Genomic DNA, 17,637 nt, shown 5'->3' on the forward strand with positions numbered 1-17,637 from the left:
AAGGACAAAGAAGGCAGGGACCTAACAGAAGCAGATGAGATTAAGAAGAGGTGGCAAGAATACACAGAAGAACTATACAGGAAAGATCTGAATGTCCCTGATAGCCAGGAGTGTGCGGTCACTGAACTTGAGCCGGACATCCTCGAGAGTGAAGTCAAGTGGGCCTTAGGAAGCATTAGTAACAACAAAGCTAGCGGAGATGACAGTATTCCAGCTGAGCTATTTAAAATCCTAAAAGATGATGCTGTTAAAGTGCTGCATTCAATATGCCAACAAATCTGGAACACTCAACAGTGGCCACAAGACTGGAAAAGGTCAGTTTACATTCCAATTCCAAAGAAGGGCAACGCCAAAGAGTGTTCAAAGTACCGCACCATTGCGCTCATTTCACATGCCAGCAAGGTGATGCTCAAAATCCTACAAGCTAGGCTTCAGCAGTATGCGAACCGAGAACTACCGGAAGTACAAGCTGGGTTTCGAAGAGGCAGAGGAACTAGAGATCAAATCGCCAACATTCGCTGCATCATGGAGAAAGCAAGAGAATTCCAGAAAAACGTCTATTTCTGCTTCATTGACTACGCTAAAGCCTTTGATTGTGTGGATCACAACAAACTGTGGCAAATTCTGAAAGTGATGGGAGTACCAGACCACCTTACCTGTCTCCTGAGAAACCTGTACGAGGGTCAAGAAGCAACAGTAAGAACCAGACATGGAACAACCGATTGGTTCAAAATTGGGAAAGGAGTACGACAAGGCTGCATATTGTCACCCTGCTTATTTAACTTATATGCAGAGTACATCATGAGAAATGCCGGGTTGGATGAATCAGAGGTCGGAATTAAGATTGCCGGGAGAATTATCAACAACCTCCGATATGCAGACGATACCACCCTAATGGCAGAAAGCGAAGAGGATCTCAAGAGCCTCTTGTTGAGGGTGAAAGAGGAGAGTGCAAAAGCTGGTTTGAAACTCAACATTAAAAAAACTAAGATCATGTCATCTGGCCCTATCACTTCCTGGCATATAGAAGGGGAAGAAATGGAAGCAGTGACCGATTTTACTTTCTTGGGCTCCAAGATCACCGCAGACGGTGACTGTAGCCATGAAATTAAAAGGCGCTTGCTCCTTGGGAGGAAAGCTATGGCCAACCTAGACAGCATAGTAAGAAGCAGAGACATCACCTTGCCGACAAAGGTCCGTCTAATCAAAGCTATGGTTTTCCCAGTAGTAATGTATGGCTGTGAGAGCTGGACTATAAGGAAGGCTGAGCGCCGAAGAATTGATGCTTTCGAACTGTGGTGCTGGAGAAGACTCTTACGAGTCCCCTGGACTGCAAGGAGGTCAAATCAGTCCATCCTAAAGGAAATCAACCCTGAGTGCTTATTGGAAGGACAGATCCTGAAGCTGAAGCTGAAATATTTTGGCCACCTAATGCGAAGAGAAAACTCCCTGGAAAAGACCCTGATGCTGGGAAAGACTGAAGGCAAAAGGAGAAGGGGACGGCAGAGGATGAGATGGCTAGATAGCATCACGGATGCAATGAATATGAACTTGAGCACGCTCCGGGAGAGAGCGGAGGACAGGAAGGCCTGGCGTGCTATGGTCCATGGGGTCACGAAGAGTCGGACACGACTGAACGACTGAACAACAACAACAACATGTGATCGGAAGTGCAAACCCACCCACCCCCAACAACCCCAACATGAAAAGAGAAAGAATAATTTCCAGTCTGCTCTAACCCAGAAAACTGTTCTGAGCGAGATGCTCTATACTTCCACATTCTCAGGCTCAAATACACATTATGGGAACGTGCTGGAGTACCAACGCACAGCTCTCCCTGGGTTTTGCAATAGTTGAAAAATACATGACATGATCTAATTGTCCATACTCTGTTTGATTGGCTGCTGCTTGGAAGTGGGGAAATGCTAATGTATGCCATGAGTTCACACCACCTTTTTTTCAACTACACGATCCACTTTGGGCTGATTCAGAGGTCCCTGACCTGTTTTGGCCTCTGGAGCCGAAGCAGGATTCAGATGGCCGAATTTGTGGTTAATTCGCCCCCCTTCCGATGCCTCCACCATGCTACACAAGCCCCCAGCTTCTTACTGAGGCCCTCAGGATGTCCACCAGCAGACATCTTCTTCTTCGCGAAAGTCACCATGGTGACTCCCTGTATTTCCAGAAATAGATCCTGCACAAATGGCAGCCATCAAGCCGTCAAGTACACTACATCAATGTTGCGTCCTTGATGGCTGCCATTTGTGCAGGATCTATTTCTGGAAATACAGGGAGTCGCCATTTTAAAAATGGCGACTCCCTGGAACAAGAAGATGGCTGCCAGCGTGCGTCCCAAGGGCCCAGGTAAGAAGCTGGGTGGTGCTGGTGGTGGTGTGGCTGGGCTTCTGGATCGCTTCGAAATGTACTGAAGTGCTTCGGAGCAACCCAGCCTGCTTCGTGCCACTTCATGCCCCCTCCACCTCATCTCAGAAGTGGCCCAGAGCAGCCTGAAGCACCCCGCTTCAGCTCAGGCTTCGGGCTGAAGTGGTGCACAGCCCTAGAATTAAGAATTTAGAACACCTACTGAATGAACTCTGCAAAGTCAACCTCACATGATGCAGCAGGTAATTGTGGGTTAAATACCCCATGGTGAGCCATGGTTTGTGCTCATCACAGTGTGTGCTCAACTAAAACGATCAAGGGGCTGGAGCAACTCCCCTATGAGGAAAGGTTACAACATGCCACAAGTCTGCAGTGATCTCCTGCTAAGGAAACTGGACCTGAATAAGTGCTGGAACCCCTGAAACTTCTCATCACTCAGATGTAGGGTGCACGTGTGCAAACTAACAATAGTTTGCATTTGACATTCTTTATGTTTGACACACAGGAGAAGGGTGTTTTTCCTAGCATAGTCTCTTGTGTTCCATATTTTGCATAACCATTTAATTTTCAATTTGCATTTTGTCTGTAATTTCTAATCCCTCCCCCAATTTGGAGGTGAGGTGTGTGTCACAAGGACATTAGGCCAGCGTGCCCACAATGGCCTGGTCATGTTCTGTGAATTGTCATGCGAACTGGCCCAGTGACACATACCCCACCTCCAAATTGGGGAAAATTACAGACAAAAAAAAAATGCAAATTGAAGGTGAACTGGTTCAGTTTCCTTAGAAGGAGGTCACTGCATGGTGTGAAGGAGGGCTGGATGCACCCAATCTCATCTGATCTCGGAAGCTAAGCAGGGTCAGCCCTGGTTAGTACTTGGATGGGAGACCGCCTGGGAATCAGGCTTCCTGCCTTGAGCAGGGGGTTGGATTGGATGGTCTTGTAGGCCCCTTCCAGTCCTATGATTCTATGACTCTATGATTCTATGAATAGACTTGTGACATTTCTGTCACATATAGCTGAACTTAAGATGAGGCTCCTTAGCATTAATACACCAGCAGGTCCCTGCTCTCCATCAGTTGTCTAGAGGAACACATAGTACTGTACCGTAGGATTTCTTGCAGTGAGCAAGTCAACTCTCTGCCTCCTTTTCAGATCCACTTCCAGCACAGGCAGACTTCTTGCTATACATACAGACCTCACTTGCCCCATCCCCTTGGCCTAGTAGGATAAAAGTCATCTCCACCCATCACCTATTTTTCTCGTCCAGTCCCAGCTCCCATGAAAACTACAGCTGTGTACCACTTCAGGTCCAGATCCAAATTCCGAGCCAAAGTGGGGTGACTTGGCCCAAATCAGTCTGCATCTGAAATGGGTTGAGATCAGGCCAAAGTGGTCCGAAGAAGGTCAGAGCAATTCGGAAGCTCTGAATCAGCGTCCTAAGTAGGTTGGCTAGTCCACGCATAGCCCTAATTAAAACACATCAACAGAATGTTACCGGCTATTAGCTGCTTGTTGTCAAGGGTGTGTTTCCACGCTGTCCTTGCAACTTTGTTGCGATGTTTCCCCAATCACATCTGCTCCTTTTCCAGTTTCCACAGTGCTTAAAGTCCCGGTTTATCATCGCTGTAGCCTGGGGCTGTGTGCTGTTTCCACTAGGGATGTTAGAGAATTCTGCCACGGATCCCAGGGGGGCCAAATTCCAGTGAATTCGGCCCCCCGGAATCCGTGGTGGAACGGAGCAACCCGCCCCACCACCCTGCAAAAGCCCCCCCCCGGAATGGAGCCTACCTGGCAGCGGCTCCGGCTGTGGCTTCGGCTCCAGCGGTGGCTCCAGCCGCTGCTGGGCTGCTGCGAATGCAAATGGCATCCTGAGTAGCGGACACCATTTGCGTCCCTATGGTAGCCCGTGATAGGCTGCGTAAATATTTATGTAGCCTCTCATGGCTAAAGCGGGGACGTAAATGGCGTCCCCTATGCCATTTGCGTTCCCATTTTAGCCGTCATAGGTACGTAAATATTTACGTAGCCTATCACGGGCTACCATAGGGACGCAAATGGCGTCCCCTACTCAGGACGCCATTTGCGTCCGCAGCAGGCAGCCCAGCAGTGGCTGGAGGCCCCGCTGCAGGTTGGCCTGGCCGGCGGCTCCGCGGCCTGGCTACGGAGTGGAGCTGGCCAGGCAAGATTCCAGGGGGGAGGAATGGATTGCCTCCCCCCTCATCAAGGATTTCAAGGGGAGGGACAGAGTGCCTCCCCCCCACCCTGGATGTTCCTGGACGAAACCAGGTAAGTGTTTCGTACATCTCTAGTTTCCACTGAGCTCTAATTGAATTATTTTCTTGATGGCTGAGTGGAGTCTGGGTTGGGTCTGGTTACCTCATCCACGTTCCCGCCTCCTCCCCTTGCTGAGTCCCTCCTCCCTCTCCCCTTTCTGCTGAGTTCCAGTTTCCTGCTCTGACCAGTCTCCTCCCTGCCTTTGGAGCCCTCCCCCCCCTTTAAAGTGAGTGTTAAAGCACAATTGCACTTTAACAAAGAGGAGTGAAAAAGCAAAGGCACAGTTGCAAAGGCACAGTTGCACGTTAACAGGCACTGCAACCCTTCCCATTGTTCCCATAGTGCACCGCTCCAGTTACGACTTCTCCAAACTATGCCTGGTTTGCTGACAGAAAGATACTTCTGGATGGGGTGGGGAGATTGGCAGTGAACGTCATCAGACTAGCAGGGGCTGCTCAACCAATCAGAGAGGCTCCCCCCCCCCAGGCTCTACTCCCCTTAATGACAATCTTGGGAACAAGCCTTATTGACCACAACAGGAGTTACTTCTAAGTAGACTTCCTGGACGTATGCCCAATTCTGCCCATTTTTTTTTTCTTTCCCTCTAATACGCATACCCTCCACGTCAGTATCTTGCTATCACTCTATCACTCATTCGCGAAATAGCACTAACGTGCATTTGAGCTATTGTGCGATAGCGCATTAGTCCAGGGGTGCCTGCTGACTAGTGATAGTGCAAATGTGTGTTAGTGCTATTTCACGATTAAGTGATAGAGTCATAGAGTCATAGAAAGATACTGACACAGAGGGTATGCATATTGATGGAAGACAACCTGAGATAAACCTGATTTTCAGGCTCTAGTGGGAGTATTTGATTGCCCACAATAGCAGGCTTATACGCACTAGGGTTCTAGCACTTATTTTCAATGATGTTTCAGAAGTTGTTCCCTCAGCATCCTGCTTCGAAACAGCAATGAGACTTCTGAAAAACAGGCGGAGGGAAAGGGTCGGGTCACTGACATCACGGGCAGGTGAGCGGCACACCCACAAGGGCTGGGCTACATGCCCCATGGGTGGGACTATGATAGTGAACCCAGTGCAGTTGTGGAAACAGGTCAGTAATGGAGCCGAAGTAAGCTGGAAAAGTCGGACTATAACCAGTCCCAGAAGAAGTGGTTTTTCCGCGATAAAATGCGGGGCTGGTGCTGAATGGCAACGACATCATGGAAACACAAAGACCTTACCACACAGCCAGGTTGGAGTAAATCCCTGGTGGAAACACAGCCCAGGCCTTTGAGAGGTGTTGCCTAAACATCTGCATTGGTAGCTGTACTTTCTGAAATCAAGAGTTAGCTACTTGGGAAGATCCTGAATATCTGCAGTCTTATAAGGGAACCTGGATGCTCATTTAGACTCACCACAAACATATAATACTATTTTAGAGTCTGTTCCACAATGTGCTTAAGCCAGAGCCTTATTGAAATTAGTGGAACCAGTAATACCCAGAAGGCAAACTGGATTGGCATTATGCCACTTTACTATCATGTATCGACTTTACATACTTGGAATTGTTTGTTACTCTCCCTTAAAAATAAGGCAGAACTGGTAAACAAAGTGACTACATACAAAAAAAAAAGAGAGGGAGAGAGAGAGAGAGAGAGAGAGAGAGAGAGTATTATGAAAATCGTATGTACTTTGCCATTTTCAATGAAAACTTTCTTTGTTCCTTAACATCAAACTGCCCAGGAATTTCAAGAAATGAAAAGCAGTAGACACTTAATAATGAGTTGTATCTCAGGAGCTACTGTTCATTTTATATTCTATTCATCTACAGAAAATGACTTATATTTATTGCCTTTTGTAATTTAAAAATAGACCAAAGAAATTCCATAGAATAAACCTTACATGTTTTGAGTACAGGTAGATGTTTTCCACTCAATATTACTAGTTATTTATTAATTGCCTACCCACAATAAATAATGTAGATTAATTAGGCACTTCTTTTGGGTTGTTGAGATCTTTTTATAAACCAAGTCAGTTTATATTGCTAGCTTTGTTTCTTCTTTCTCCATGCTAACTGCAAAATAGCATCCCCAGATATTCCACACAGATGAGACTAATTTTTAGGTCATATGCTCAAAAGAGCTTCTAAAAAATTCACCTATAACTATCAGGTGGTGCATCATGCTCCTTGAATTGTAGATTTTTCCTTATTCTGTAAGTAGCATACATCTCTGGGCCAGTTATTTCCTAGATGCTGGATATGAACAATAGATTCTAAGGGAGGAGGATGTTTCCTGGTAGTTCTGTCAATAAGAGATACATGAAAAGAATGTTCAGGATATAGAATTAGTAGGGTTATAGTAATAAAATCCGTATTTACCATCTGCCCTCAATTTTTTTCTTTGCCTCTTTTTATTAAACTTCTTTCTTTTTCCTTTTCTTGATAGTTTTTCTTTTGTGAAATATTATAAAACTCAAGAATTTTTTTTTGCTTATTTTTCACATGTATTCAATATCTTTAACTGTAAAGCATGTGAGTGACTTTGATTAGATTTATATCACTAAAGCATCACAGGCATGATACTGGCTGTAATAGGATAGCCAGAAATGTTCATTCTTTGCTGGCCTGCAGTCATCTGTATTTGTCCATCTGTGCATGGCACACAGCACTGACGATGGAGATGATCTACTCAAAATGGAGAAGATCTGCACAATATTTTTGAAGAACATTTTTCAGAAAATAATTTTCCCTGATGTGAATTTTGAGGGCAGAAAGACAGTACTGAGTTTGCATTTTGGTTGTGCTGGAAATTGCAATGCCAGCTATTCTTTAAAACACTCGCTTTGGGATGTAATTGCATGCAAACCAGACTAGTGACTGCCTGGAAACTTGTCAACTCTAAGATACTGTGACTGTTTTATAGTAAAATTACGAAGTGGCATTTGGATTCCAGCTCATTGCAATAGACACATTCAGAATGTGTCACAGGAGGAGGTTTATAGAACAGGGGAATGGGATTCTGCTCAATAGTAAATGAATGCATCCTTTTTTGCCAATGCAAATTGCAGGCACACAGACACCCCCACCCACTAATCTGGATCAGATCTGCAGCAGGAGGAACGGTTAAAGCCCCACTAACGCTCACACTAGAGTCCCAGTCCAGATTTATTTTCTATGCTTACCTTTCAGTAAGGAAAAAAAGATGTAGCCGCTAGCTAAAGAAATGCGTAGTTTGACCCTTAGCATAATGGTTAATCCAACCCACAGAAACTTGTAGCAAAGTGGCTGACCCCAACAAAGTTATACAAAAGGGCTTAATGTTCCTATGGCATTGTTTCTTTTTCTTGGCCATTTGTAATTTTCAATGTAAGGAATGGAAGAGTGTTGTTGCAGATAAAATGCAGTTCTTTAAAAAGGGAGGAGAGGGATTGGAGGTACAAACTTGTCAGGGTTGTTTCTGAGCGCAGGGAGTGGGATAGCAGTTCAGATTCTGAAGAAGAACCACCAGACATGAGGGAGATGTTTTCCCAGGCTAGTCCAGATATGACTGGCCCAGCTTCTCAGGTTACAAATGCCCAGCTGGCTGAGGATGAGGTTTCCTCTTCACACACCCCTGTGAGAGACAGCGAACAGAAGGGGGGTGGTTGGAGAATCTGATCTAATAGACGCCAGGTGCAGGCGCAGAGCAAAAAGAGAGAAGGCAGGGGTGGAACTTAGATGGTCTACCCGATTGGCCTTGCACGAGAAGCTGCGCTCAGAAGCCTCATGAGAAAGATGTTCCTCCCCCCCTTAAGTTAGGCTAGTGAGACCACCTTCCTCTTCAAAAGGTGGGCAACTCTCTTAACTACTTTTTGAATTCCCCTGAAGACATTCCTTTGTAGACTAAGAGTCACTGAGAATTTCCATCTGTATGACCCTGTGAAGTAATAGATTAAAAGCTGTAGCCTGAAGCCTCTCGTCTGTGTTTGTCTTTGGCATTGAAATAAAGTGGAGGCTAAAGGAATCCTGACAAAACTGCACACACACATTCAGCTATTCATTGTCTTTAAATATGAAATATATCAAAATCTTGGAGTCTACACAGTGTGGGGGAATGGGGTTATGGCTGCCCATTCCACAGCCCTGCCTATAGTTCTACCAGATATGCCTATATTGGTTTTATTGTTGGAGTAGGGCCTGTGTGCAGAGTCCAATGCAATTAGACCTAATCAGCATGATTAGCGTGGGCTCTTAACTGACCCACCGATTGACTGAAACATTTTCTGCTGCATTATTATATTTATTTTATTATAATGTTTTTGGTTTGCCCCTCTGCCCATGGCCCACTTGAGTATGATGTACCATAAAATCAATTTTAAAAAATACATTAAAATATTTAAAAGTTAAAACATTTTTTAAAGTCAGGGATTAATATTTATTGCATTAAAGCACAAAAGAAACAAAAGGCAGATTGCTTTAGTTATAATGTATGATAGAAGAACTAATATTCTAATATGCTTTTACAGGACCACGTGGAAGGAGAGAACTGTGACCGTTGTACACAAGGCTTCTTTAACATGCAGCAAGACAACCCCCAGGGCTGTGAAGCCTGTTTCTGCTCAGGAATAACAAACAACTGTGTGGGCTCTCACTGGACCTACAGCACTGTAAGGAAAAGGAGAGTAAATGTATACATCCTACCGCTGTGTCCTTTCTTTTAAAAACGGTCTTCCTTGAAAATAGCCTTGTGCTGTGTGTTGTACTAGCAGAATTCTTTCCTCAAGAACGAACCAAGGCAATTCTTCACATGTAAGAGCGGAACGCTGCAAATGTTTACACTGGAGAGGTGTTCTATAACTAGAGATGTACGAAAGTCACTTACCTTATGACAAAATTGATTTGTGGTGGGGGGGAGGTGCTCTGTCCCTCTCCCCGAAATTCTGGCCGGGGGGGAGAGGCACCCCGTCCCTCCCCCTGAAATTCTGGCCAGGGGGAGGCGCCCCGTCCCTCCCCCCGAAATTCTGGCCAGGGGGGAGGCACCCTGTCTCTCCTGCCACGAATCCTGGCTGGCCGGGTCTGCAAATGGCGGCGGCCGTAGCCGCCGCCGTTTGCGTCCCTACAGTCAGCCGTGATAGGCTACGTAAATGTTTACGTAGCCTATCACGGCTGAGTAAAACAAAACAAAACAAAACCGCGTGTTCGCAAATGGCGGCGCCTATGGGCGCCGCCATTTGCGTTCCTTATTTTGGCACGTCTAGTCTACGTAAACATTTACGTAGACTACGGCGAAAATAAGGGGAACGCAAATAGTGTAGCGTACGCGCAAATTTGCGTACGCGCGGGGGGGGGTTGTTTTGTTTTTACTCAGCCGTGATAGGCTACGTAAACATTTATGTAGCCTATCACGGTATTTTTTAAAAATCTAGTTGTGATAGGCTACGTAAATCTTTACGTACCCTATCACGGGTTTTTGGGTTTTTTTTTACTGGAAATGGTGGTGGTGGCGGCCGGTCAGAAGACCGGCCGCCGCTGGAGCCGCACCGCCGCCGGAGCCGCTGCCGCCGCCGCCACCAGGGAGATTCGCCCAAGGTAAGTCCCGTCCCGGGGGGGGGCGGGGGGCAGACCGCTTTGCCACCGATTTTGGGGGGCCGAATGTGCTGGCATTCGGCCTCCCTGAGATTCGTGGCAAAATTCTCTGACATCCCTATCTATAACCCATGCCAAAGAGAAAAATGCAAGCAAAATCACTCCAGGAAATTGCTCTTTGAGCGTTGGTGAGAAAAGTTATAAGAGAGATAGAAATTATATAGCTCTTATGGGCAACATCCAGTGTTCTGCAAGTGGACTTCTTGTGCAACACGACTTCCCCTTCCTCTCCTTGCCCCTGAAAACCCCCATACCCACTCCAAATCTGCTCTGAAGGGTCGCCCAACCCTACAAAGGATATTCGGGGTAAGGGGGACTGCAGGGGGAGAGGCAAAATCCATTCTGCCAGCAGTGTCCATTATGCTGGTAGATGGACACAGTTGTATACAGACCAAAGTTGTCAATTGTATAGTTAGAATGGATAGAGGCTTAAAACTTCTCTGGAATGGGAACACGTATTCTGGTTGTCTTATACAGCTTAGTGCAAGTTTACATGATATTTTATTGGGATATTTTATTGGGATATTTACCAATAATGTCTCTATATATTATTGGGATATTCAGTGAGATAAACTATTTTTTTAATGGTCCTGAGAAATGTTACAGGAACAAACTCTTGCTGAATTGAATGAGTCAAAAAGGCGTGATGCCTCTTGAGTTTCTACATTATAGCCTGAGATGAAATTCAGTTGTTTTTCCCTTGACTGAATGGGGATCTTGAACCATCCACATTTCTCTGTAGTTTCCAGTGGATGTGATTCTAATAGCGAGCTATCCATGTGCCATCAATGGGGTAATGGGAAGGCATGTGAAGGATACCCACTTCTTCCTACTAAAAGCTAAGGAACATTTAGCATGATTGAGATCCCCAGTACAAGTCTACTGAAGATGATGGATTAGCATGTACGCTTGCTGGGGAAGCAGGCTGTTCCAGAGGGGAGAATTCCAGGATTAGTGCTAGGGATGGCAGAGAATTCCGCCACGGATTTCAGTGAGGCCAAATGCACTGGTATTCGGCCCCCCGAAATCCGTGGTGGAACGGCCTGCTCCCCCTCCCCCCCGCAGATTCCCCCTGGGACGAGGCTTACCTGGGGTGGATGTTCCGGACGGCAGCGGCTCCAGCACCAGGTCCAGCAGCGGTGGCTGGTCTTTTGACCGGCCGCCGTGGCCGCCATTTCAATCCTGGTCTTTGCCGTTATAGGCTACATAAGTATTTACGTAGCCTATCACAGCATGCCCCCTCCCAAAAAAAGGTGTACACAAGTGGCGGCGGCTACGACCGTTCTACGACCGCTTTTCACCGTTCTAGCCTACATAAATATTTATGTAGGCAAATTACGGCGAAAAAAAGGGAACCGCAAATAGCGTAGTGGGCGATATTTGCGTTCTTTTTTTTTGCTGTAAAAGTTTATGTAAATATTTACGTAGGATAAAATGGCGGAAAAAAAGGAATGCAAATAGCGCACACTATGCTATTTGCGGTTCCCTTTTTTTTTGCCGTAATTTCCTACATAAATATTTACGTAGGCTAGAACGGCGAAAAATAGGGAATGCAAATGGCGGCCGCTGTTGCCGCCGCCATTTGCGTACGCCATTTTTTGGGGGGGGCATGCCGTGATAGGCTACGTAAATACTTACATAGCCTATCACGGCAGCCTGGAAGGACGCAAATGGCGGCTGCTATGGCGGCCGCCATTTGCGTCCGCAGCAGCCCGTCCGCGGCCGGAACTCCGGCTGCAGACGGCCCTGGCCGGCTGCTCCGCAGAGCCACCGTGGAGCAGAGCCAGCCGGGCAGGATTCCGGGGGGGGGAGGACCGGATCGCCTCCCCCCCTGTCAAGGATTCTGTGGGGAGGGATGGAGCCCCTCCCCCCTCACTACGAATCAATTCCACGAACAGCTAAGTGACTTTGTACATCCCTAGTTAGTGCTCACCCTTAGAAAGTGGGGAAAACTTTGAGCATGGTTTTGTCATCATTAGTGTTTTCTAGTTAATGTCTTTTAAACAAAGCAAGTATCCATTATTTTATGAGTAATAATGTAAGTAGAGTAGTGGGAGCCGTGCAGTGCTGCTTAAAGGCTTTTTAATGGCACTTGTAACTGTGCACACTTCCTCCGTGTGGTTAAGCTGAGAGTTATCACCCCTCTGCAGTCCTCTGGCCTTAGCTGCCTGGTCATCACCTACCCATGGTACTGCAATGATTTATTGATTTGATTTGTACCCCACCTTTCTACAAGAAAATGGCACTCAAGGTGGCTACATTACAAGTACCACGGAGCAAGTTTTTAACCACATTTCAGGGGTCAGGTTGAATGGAGGACACAATCAATTTGGATAATAAGTATTCGTTTAACTCAGGCTCAACTTCTCCTAATATGAGTTCTGCTGGTTTGAAATAGCTACCAGTGCTCTGAGTCAATTGGGCCCAGGAACAGCCATTTTGGTTTGAATATGTTTTCATTGAATTTTGTATGTGTACAAAACGAAATGCCTGCTGGCTGGGGCCAACCGTGTAGCTAGGATCTCTTTCAGCTCACAGTGGAGCCATTTCACAACTCTGATGGCATCCACTCCATGCAGAAAGCAATCAGCCTGGAGTGTACCTTGTACTAAAAATTAGCATATAAAATCCATAATGTTAGAGGTTTTCCAGGGCAGAGGCTCCCGCCTTCCACCCAGTGTTGCCTCTTAAACATGATGCAGCTGAAGTGATATTTGTTCTCTGTGATGAAGATTTTGAGCCAGAAAACTGAGAAGGGACTGTTAAACAGTTGGACCTACATCTGATAGTCTGCTGAACTCTCACTTTATTCTTTTGTGCTGAAGAAGACTGCTGAGTTCCTTACAGCAGGGGTGCACAACATATGGCACACAAAGCTATTTCGATTGCTGAGACGTTGTGAGACGTTTGTCAGTTGTGTTCCTTTTGGGGGAAAGAACCAAAAGAACCACTTTGGTACTTTCTGAGAAATCTGAAAGTACCAAATTTCTGGCTTGCCTGTTTCATGGTTTTGTGTGTTGGGGGGCACGGGGAAGAGAATTAATCCGCTTAGAAGAAAACTGTCCACTAATTTCAAACAAATTGGCAATATCAGCAGGAATGGAGTGACTATTTGAAATTAAGGGGGTTGAAAATGCAAGGCCCCTTCTTGAATTGATTGACCTCCTTTTGAGTTGAGTCTATCTTCCTTTTAGATGGGTCAAACTCAAAATGGGGCTCATGCTCCAACACCCTCCCGGCTAGTCTCCTCCCTTCCCTTGGGGAGGAGGTGCCAGACAGTGGAAGACAGGAGTGCTGGACATGAGAGGCCCTGTGAGCAAATGAGATGTTGTATAAATTATTTCCTGTCAGATCATGAGGCTTCACTGTCACCATATCTCGCCAAGGCTTATAGTCCAGAGTATGTCATTTGCCACTAAAGAGAGACCTTGCAGAGCCTGTCCAGATGCTCTCTCTTGTCCTCTGAGCCATTCTCCTGCTCTCTGCCCCCCTTCCCACTTTCCCAAGGCAAGCATTTTTTTTCCTTGGGAAAGGGGGCACTAGCTGGGAGGGCAGGGGAGCAGCTGAGGCTTGGAGAACTGGAGAGGGGGCTGAGCTGCTCAAGCCCAACTAATTTTTGGAATAAGCATGTGAGTGTTCACCATCTCTAAATATCTGGGCTCTGGGATGATTGGAACTATCCGGTGCTGCTCCATGGACAGTGGGATGAAATAAATCTGTTCTGCCAGAACTCAGAGTGGATGGTGGCAGCTTCCACAATTCACTGCCCAGCTAGGGAACTGTGTTTTAGCATCCCCTTGATGGATCAGAAGGTGTGAAGCAGGGGGTTGGTAATAGAACTCAGTTTAGTAATAGAGCCCTGCCATGGTACAGTACAGCATCCTATTGTTGCATAACAGAGTTTTTAGCCTGCAATGAAGATAGAAGTCTACATCCTAGGAGGGCAGGTCTCTTCCAATCCAACAAGGTTTAAAAAGAAACCTATCCCTTGCTGGATAGTTAAAAACAACAACACCCACCTGTGGTTGAGTTGGCCTGCAGTGCAGAGTTGAAGAGGGACTGGCAAAGACCTAATCCTCCACTCATCTCAATGCCTCTCAGATCTAGTAAGGGAAATGATATCTAAATCTACCCCCTTACTGGATAGGATAGTGAATATGCTCTCTCTTGTGATGCAGGCAGTGCTCCTTATCTCAGGAGGGCAAGTCTCCAAGTTAGAAAGAGGTTATTATTTATTTATTTACAATATTTATATACCACTCCACATCAAAAGATTTCAGAGCGGTGAACAACCATGAAATAATAAAACACCATATTGAAACAATTGAAACATTTTAAAAGAAACAAATTCTGAACTTAATAAACCATGGCTGGTCACTCAAGGAAGTCCTCTTGAAAAAACGCCTTCAGGAGTCGCCGAAAGCAACACAATGTTGGCACCTGCCTGACCTCCAAAGGCAGGGAGCTCCATAGGAAGGGGGCCACCACACTTGGTGGTGTGGTGGCCCCCACACACTCCAGTCGGGCCATGGGTCCATATGGAACCACCAGGAGCAGGCCCTCTGATGACCTCAGTGACCGGGGAGGTTGGTAAAGAAGAAGGCTTTAGTATCCTGGTATCCTAGATCAGGTATCCGGGTCCCAAGTTGTTTAGGGCTTTGTACACTAGTACTAATACCTTAAATCTGGCCCAGTAGCAAATAGGCAGCCAGTGCAGTTCCCTCAGCAAAGGAGTTACATGCTGAAAGGGGGCAGCTTTTGACAACAGCCAAGCTGCCGCATTCTGCACTAGCTCCAGCTTCCAGACCAGCCTTAAAGGCAGCCCCACACAGAGTGCATTGCAGTAATCCAGTCTTGAGTTTACTAATGCCTGTCCCACCATGGCCAAGCTATCCCTGTCCAGGAGAGGCCGTAGCTGGAGAACCAGCCAAAGCTGGTAAAAGGCACTCTGAGCCACCATGGCCGCTTGGGCCTCCAGCGACTATGATGAATCTAGAAGTACTCCCAGTCTACGAACCTCATCTTTCAGAGGGAGTGCAACCCCATCCAGAACAGTTAATGAGCCTATCTCCACGACCCAGGAACCACTCACTCACAGGGCTTCCAGGATTCAGTTTCAGTTTATTGGCCCTTATCCAGCCCATTACTGAGTCTAGGCACTTATTGCAGACCAACCTGGCATTAAATAGCAGCACTGCAAGACAGGAGGGCTCAGTGGATGAGCTGCCAGGCACATGAGAGCTAGAGGAGGGAGGTAGAAAGGGAAACAGTGTATAAACACCTGTTGCCCATTCTACTTTGATGTTCCAACCCCCCTTCTTCCATATCTCCTTCCACCACAAGTCACTGGAATAGTGGTGCCCCCTCCACATGTCTCTGTCAGAGTTTCCCAAGCATATCCTTACCACACCAGAACTACCCACACACACTCAGCACCCACCCACCATTCAAACATACCATCAACTATTCAACATATACACTCCACTCATCCAACAATCACTCCCAGCCAAACAAACACAATCACACTTTGTAGCTTGTGGTTATAACCACTGGTCACATCTGAGGCATCAGGCATGCCAACCAACCAAACAATACAGAGAACGAGCAAAGTGCTTATTTGCTAGCCATACAACCTACTTCCAGCAGTTCATGCTCATGTCATCTCTCACCTGGAGTGTGGCAAGCAGCTCACCCAGGGGAGGCCCTGCTTCTAGCTAGCACAGGCTCCCACCCTGGGCAGAAAAAGCAACTCTGGCACATGAAGCCTCGTCTCTTACCCAGGGTGGGCAAACAATAAGATGCAGGTACAACTGTTGTCAGGGGATCCCTGCTCTCACTCAGGGGCACCCCACTCACACAGAACAGGTACTCAGTATGCAAGCAGAAAGTAAACAAACTAAAGAAGAGGGAGAAAATAGGAAGCGCTCTTGCCCTCATGGCATCCGGGGACACCCCTGCTCGGGCACCCCACTGGTGGCGGCCTGCCTCCTTGTAGCAGGGTGGCAGGCTTAAATCTCTGTGATGCCTGAAGGTCTCAAAAGGGCTCAGAGATAGCTCTGTATTCTGATTGGCTGAAGATGGTCCATCTTATTAAACTCCTTGCTGGTTTGGGGGTCATAGAGATCGGAGAATCTGGCTCATCCTTCCCATTTGGATGTGTTTCTATTCTAATAAGGAAGTGCTTGGTAGATCAGAGAATGCAGACACTCCATCCTATCATATGGAGCACCCCCCTCAACACAGGTGGAAAAGTTTCAGATCAGATCAGAGCATGATAAACAGAGCTGGGGCAACCCAAAGATTGGCATAGCTCTGATCCAGCCAGGCAAGTTTTTTTTTTTTTTTTTTAACCTACATCTCTCTGAATCAGAGAGCACAGATATTCCTCTCCTGCGTTGTGAGGGGTGATCTTTGTCACAATTAGAAATATCCTCAATTTAGAGACGGGTAGGTATGAAAACTCCAGGGGCTGATGTCAAGCCCTCTCCTTTCAGTGCCCCTCTCATCCAGTTAGGGAGTGAGGTGACCTGAAGTAGACCTTTCCCTGGCCACCCCATAAGTCTCCAAAGTCCAGCAGGTGGGGACAGTATTTACCTACCCCCTTTAGCATCAGAATCCTTCAGGATGCAAGTCAGGAAGCAGAAGGCTATAACATCTCCATGTATTTATAGAACAGGCCTGCTACCTGGAAAAAGCAATTACTCTGAGATATTGCACTAGATTGTTCAAGGTGTCCCCTGAAAATAATAAGTTGGTTGCCCTGAAGAACAGTCTTGGGACTTGGGATGTGTTGGGTCTTAATATATTGCTATTAGTGCACCACTGAAATCTTCTCTCCTTTTTGCTTTTAAGCTGGTTTTATTCTGGTTGTACTGTTATATTGTGGTCTTAATGATTTTATATTTTATATTGTTTTACTGTGTGCTTTTAATTTTTGTGAACCGCCCAGAGAGCTTCTGCTATTGGGCGGTATAGAAATAAAATAAATAAATTTGGTTTTGATTTTTGTGAACCGCCTAGAGAGCTTCAGCTATTGGGTGGTATACAAATGAATGAATGAATGAATGAATGAATTCCTTACCTTTTCCTTCCTTGCCCTCACTAGAAGCCATTGATCTAAACCATATGCCAGTATGGACACTCCCATCCCTACTCTTGAGCACAAACAGCTTGCTTAGATATTGCTCAGCTCCATCTTTCATAATTTGATGTGTTAGAAAGTAACGGCTCTTGTTACAGATCCTTTCTATAATTATTGTCATTCTATAAAATCCTTGTTTTATAGAAAATACTATTCTTGTGATTGCAAGGTCATGCTTTTTGTTTCCCTGTCCCATGCATACTCATGG

At 46.2% G+C, this 17,637-nt stretch overlaps 1 protein-coding gene across 1 annotated transcript in view; it reads left to right on the plus strand.

Annotated features, from left to right (window-relative positions):
• LAMA2 (laminin subunit alpha 2) overlaps positions 1–17,637 on the plus strand; it is a 619,437-nt gene that overhangs the window by 255,699 nt on the left and 346,101 nt on the right. The window contains exon 11 of the mRNA XM_084827486.1: positions 9,169–9,309. Coding sequence (XP_084683612.1) covers positions 9,169–9,309 — 141 coding nt within the window. The remainder of the gene's footprint in view (positions 1–9,168; positions 9,310–17,637) is intronic.

This window comes from Heloderma suspectum, chromosome 1 (assembly GCF_057233095.1).
Source record: "Heloderma suspectum isolate Gila_16-S chromosome 1, 16-S_ref, whole genome shotgun sequence".
NCBI classification, from domain to species: domain Eukaryota; kingdom Metazoa; phylum Chordata; class Lepidosauria; order Squamata; family Helodermatidae; genus Heloderma; species Heloderma suspectum.